Source organism: Calidris pugnax, unplaced genomic scaffold (genome assembly GCF_001431845.1).
Source record: "Calidris pugnax isolate Ruff unplaced genomic scaffold, ASM143184v1 scaffold4, whole genome shotgun sequence".
Lineage (NCBI taxonomy): Eukaryota > Metazoa > Chordata > Aves > Charadriiformes > Scolopacidae > Calidris > Calidris pugnax.
The window spans coordinates 2,574,036-2,578,996 of record NW_015090781.1 but is presented as its reverse complement, the minus strand read 5'-3'; the positions used below and the strand labels follow the sequence as shown (position 1 = coordinate 2,578,996).

Below are 4,961 nucleotides of genomic sequence, written 5' to 3'. Positions count from 1 at the left end.
ATAACCTGTCGCCGCCCCTCATCTCCCTGAGCTACCAGAAACACCAACCAGGACAAGATGACTGTAGAGCCTGCACCTGCCTCTGCCTTCTGAGCACCACAGACAAGTGGGTGAATGGGAGGAGGCAGATCACCTTCCTCATCCTTCTGGCTCAGCCTGAAGCATCAGCTGAGACAGATGAAAAGGAAGGTGTAATGGGCATATGAGATTGTACATGGGTAATGGGAAGAAACCAGTATGGTTGCACCACCAAGTAGAAGAGCTGGGAAGAAAAGTCAAGCTGCTCCCCACTGAACCAGAACCACCTCCCACTTTCCCCCCCTACACCATTCCATCCCCCACTGAGTCCCACATCTCATATTTAAATGTCCCTTGCCTACATGGACTAAAGGAATCATTTTATGGCATCTCCAGTATTGCATTTCTCATCGTTTATTCACTTCTCTCATCAAGTCCCTCCCTGTAACCCAGAAGCTCACTCACCTCTCAAGGTCCCAGATTCTCAGAGGTGAGGTGTGTCCACAGCAGGCTGTTCCAGTCACAAATGAGCTGTTTAAAAAACACAAACAAGCAAATAAAAAACCCCACTTACTAATCCTCATGTTTTGAAGAAATAGTACATGAGCAAGACAGAGAACATGGACTAGAAGACAGGCTCTGAATTCTGTTTCAAGACTGTTCCACCACGTTTCACAAGGGGCAGGCAGCAGCAAAGGGAGAGGTGCTCCAGAGCTCTCAGTAGCTGAGCTTCACACAGCTCACAACAGCAGGGAACTGCCAGGACATGAAGATGTATTTGCAGATGCAATGGGAAAACCTAAAATAGGAGCAGCTGTAAATTGCGATGACATTTTCCAAACAGTCAGCACAGCACTCAGCATGTTTCATACACAGTCAGTGCTGTAAAGCTGCAGAAAGACCCCAGGAAAAAATTTCCTGTTACTTCACGTCTTGCTTTTGATTGCTGGCAGCTTCTGAGCAAAATCATGAATTGGCTGCAGCATCCCAGGCCTAACAAATCACAGAATAGAGTTCTCCAGTCCAGCCTGCTCAAAGCAGGATCAGGTTGCCCTCCCCAGTGCTCAAGCACTCTCTATTAGAGGCAACACAGCTCCCTCGCAGCAATATTTGGCTCAGTTCACGCTCTCCAGCAGGGTCCATTCCAAAGTCCTCTCTGGCAACGCTACGTCCCTGCTGCACATGCTGGTTCCAGAAGTCACCTGACAGCCACTGGCCTCAAACTAGTTGATAAGATGGGGAAAAAAATCTTTAAAAATCAAGCACACGGGTGCTGTGGCTCCCCACACCACACCGCTTATTTTGTGCCAACTTCCTATCCTCAGTCCAAATAAGAGAAAGCAGCTCATACAGAGACTTTTAAGTAAGCTATAAATGACCTCTCAACAAAGCCACATTTATTACAGCTACTGAGAATAAAATGCCAAAACTATGTTTAAGTCATTGCAACAGGGATAGCACGAATGCAGGAAACGGGGAGGCTTTAAATAAAAGCCAGCTCCATGCTTTGCCTACACATCTTTTGCAGCGTGACATGGGGCTGGCAGCTGAAAGAGGAAAGCAAAATAAGGAAACAATGTCATGTCTGTAAAAATAGCAGTTTTTAAATATTTCTTTGATCCTCTACAACATTCTTCTTTGGAAGCCAGAAGGTGTCCCCAAGCCTCTGCTGTACTAGGAAGGGATTCTTGCAACGTCCTTGACTTCAGAGAAGCAGCACTGCTGGTGCTACAGACACCCAACAGCAAAGTAGTGAACACACACTCAAAGCGAGAGAAGAGGCACGTGGAAGCAGGGCCAGAACTCAGGAGTCCTTCTGCTCCTAGTTCTGTGGTTTACCCAAACAATTGCTTTCTCCAAATCATAGAATCACAGAACTCTCTAGGTTGGAAGGGACCTTTCAGATCATTCAGATTTCAGTCTCTTCTCCCAAGTCACAGGTGATGGGACAAGAGGAAACGGCCTCAAGTTGCACCAGGGGAGGGTCAGATTGGAGATTGGGAACAATTTTTCCACGGGAAGGGTTCTTAAGCCTTGGAATGGGCTGCCCAGGGAAGGGGTTGAGGCCCCATCTCTGGAGGGATTTCAAAGCCGGGTTGCCATAGTGCTTAGAGCCATGGGTTAGTGATGGGTTTATCAGAGTTAGGGTGATGGTTGGACTAGATGACCTGAAAGGTCCTTTCCAACCCAGACAATTCTGTGATTCTCCATGGAAGTCCATGACCAAAGCCTGAGAGTCTAATGAAAAGCCAATTCCTGTCACTGTGCAGCAGCCATGAGGACCAATTCAGAAAGCAGCATCATTTCGTATGTGGAGTTTGTGCTCAATACCTGTCTTCTCTCCACCATAGTGCAGGACAAGAGGGAACGTCTCCCTTTTGCTGATGTCTCCCATTTCAGAGGAAAACAAGCAAAAGACACCCAACTCTGACATCTCACCAGCCAAAGCCCACGTCTGGAAAGCAACGCTCTGGTCAGGCAGTCCCTCAGCTACAAAGCTAGGTGTTGGGTTCTGTCCCTCCCTCCCCAAACATAATCCATTAATAACTACTAAAGCCAATTACCGTGGTTAGAAACATAATAGCAGTCAGGGAGTCAGTCAAGCAGGCAATTGGGTGTTTAAGATTTTTCTTTTGGGGGACAAACTGACTCTGTCCCAGCAGAGAACACCCTCGCGTGGGAGACAGGCCCCTTTGTGCAGAAGGTATGCACAAGGCTTTGATGGTTGCCACAGGTCTAAATTAGCATGGAGGCACACCAACAGGGAGAAAAAGGTGGGAGGAACAGCAAGGTCTAATCCCCGCTCATGCTGTCAATTCTGGACTTCACCGTTCCCTCCTCAGCCCTTACCCCCAACCCCACCAGAAAAAAAAAAAAAAAAAGAAGAAGAAAAAAAGCATTAGATTAAGAGATTTCTCTCCAGCATCGCATAGAGGCCTCAGGGCCACAAACAAGTCTTTTCTGGGTAAAGCTGACTCCATTCAGTCAACAGGAATTTTGTCTCATACTTCAGCAGGATCAGATTTGCAGGCCTTATCTTTACCAGGCTGGAGCCCATTAGCAAGCAGAGATAAGACTTCTCCCAGGAGAGCGGGGCACCTTCGCTGCCAGGATTAGAAAGCAGCACTCACCAGACATGCACAAGAAGTGGTGCCAATGAGAAATTGTCAAAGCCTGGGAGTGGACTGACCTGGAAGCCTGGATTCCATGGGGATGACACAGGGCCTCTCACCTTGGGTCTGGTCTGCAGGCCTACACCTTCAAACCCCCAGGCCCCTCGTAACTGGGAACCTCACACAAGGGGACATTTTCACTCTAAGCAACCCAAGTCAGCTTTGGTAGGTTTAAAACACCATGCAAATTGGAGCTGGGCATGTAAAGCTTGACTCCAAAACTTCTGAAACATCGTTCAGCAGAACTGAAGCTTTCTACCAGGCTTGCTTCTTTCAGTTAACCTTCAACAAGGCTTTTTGTCTCAGGAAACACAGAGCCCACACCAAAAAACTCTGACCTAGAGAAGTACAACCTCTTCACAACTGTTCTTGCCAGCTGCCCAAGAGAAGCTGCTCAAGCTGAGCTACCAGCTTAGTGAGAGTGTCATTTATTTTGCCTAAAATGCTTTCAGAAGTCAGAGAGACTGAGGAAAGACTAGATTGGGAAGAGGAGACCACAAGATACCCCAATATATATTACTGCAGGGAGGAGCCATCTCTCTGAAGTAGGTATGATACTCCTGATGTCCACAGACATTGACCAGATGTATCGACACACTACATAAAAACTGCTGTGTCCAAGCTTCAGGTGGCCTTGGAGATGCAAAGTCCCTTCCCCATTAAGCCTTCCTCTGCTCTGTGACTGCAGGCTCCCTCCAAAAGGCTCCTCTAATGGGAAAAGGAGCACCATGGCAGGGCTTCCATAACAGGGCATGTTGGCTTCACAGGGGTTCCCCAGCAGGACAAAACAAGCAAGCCAACGTAGGGTTTTCACCTCTGCCACACCAGGAAGGCGAGGAATTCGCAGAGCATTGAGACACACATACTTTATACACAGCATGTTTTTGTTGTCCAAAACAAGGCGTTTTCCAACTCATCTGATACTTTCAATTCCTCTTTCCCATTTGAAATGCCCTACTGATACAAGGAAAAAAAAATATTAAAGAGCCAAACAAACAAAAAAGAGAACTGCTTCTCCTGAAGCCAGACCTTCTCAATGCTACAGAAGACCAACTTCATTAAAGATCATCCCCACACACAAGAAGCTGGGCCAGGGGATGAGAGATAATGTGATCCTGGCAGTGCTGTTGAAGAAACAGAACTTCATCTGACTGACTTGTGGTTGTTGAAGATCCTGTGGCATTTCTGGCAACAGCAGTACTGCTCTGGCGACAGTCCAGCTACAATGACACCATCCCAGTTCCTGAGGTGCCAACTACCTGGTTTCACCCCACCTGGAGCATCCCTCTTTACTCCATCCTGGAGAGAACATTCTCAGATGTGGATGAAGTGGAGCTGCACATCAGTCTTTTCAAAAAGATGCTTTTTGCCATGAGGCTTGGAAACGGTCTCAGCTCCAGAGATGCAAATCCCAATTGTACACCACATACCTTCCTCACTTTCAACCCAAACTTCAGGGCAAGCACTGCCCGAGCTGGGACTCCTGCAACGAAGAGTAATTGAAGGAACCTGGGTGAAACAGGCCCTTTCCAACCTCTTCTGTCTAAACTTCCCCCCATGCCCCACGCTTCGTGCCCTTCCCCTGTACTGTAAACAGATTGCTTCTCAAGTCCTATTCTGCTCTTTGGGGATTTCAAATCCAGAATCTGCTCGACACGTGCAAGAGCCTGTTCCTTCCTCCTCACGCGCTCCCCCGCCCCCTGGAATGGGACGTCGTTGTTCCATTTTGGAGACTATTATAGACGGAGACTCGTCGGAGCGGGAAACAAA

At 47.8% G+C, this 4,961-nt stretch overlaps 1 protein-coding gene across 2 annotated transcripts in view; it reads right to left on the bottom strand.

Moving 5' to 3' along the window:
• Positions 1 to 455: 455 nt before the first annotated feature.
• LOC106897333 (F-box/WD repeat-containing protein 4-like) overlaps positions 456 to 4,961 on the bottom strand; it is a 64,689-nt gene continuing 60,183 nt past the window's right edge. For both annotated transcript variants that reach the window (XM_014957929.1, XM_014957920.1), the window contains one exon: positions 456 to 549. In XM_014957929.1, coding sequence (XP_014813415.1) covers positions 480 to 549 — 70 coding nt within the window. In that variant the 3' untranslated portion in view covers positions 456 to 479. The remainder of the gene's footprint in view (positions 550 to 4,961) is intronic.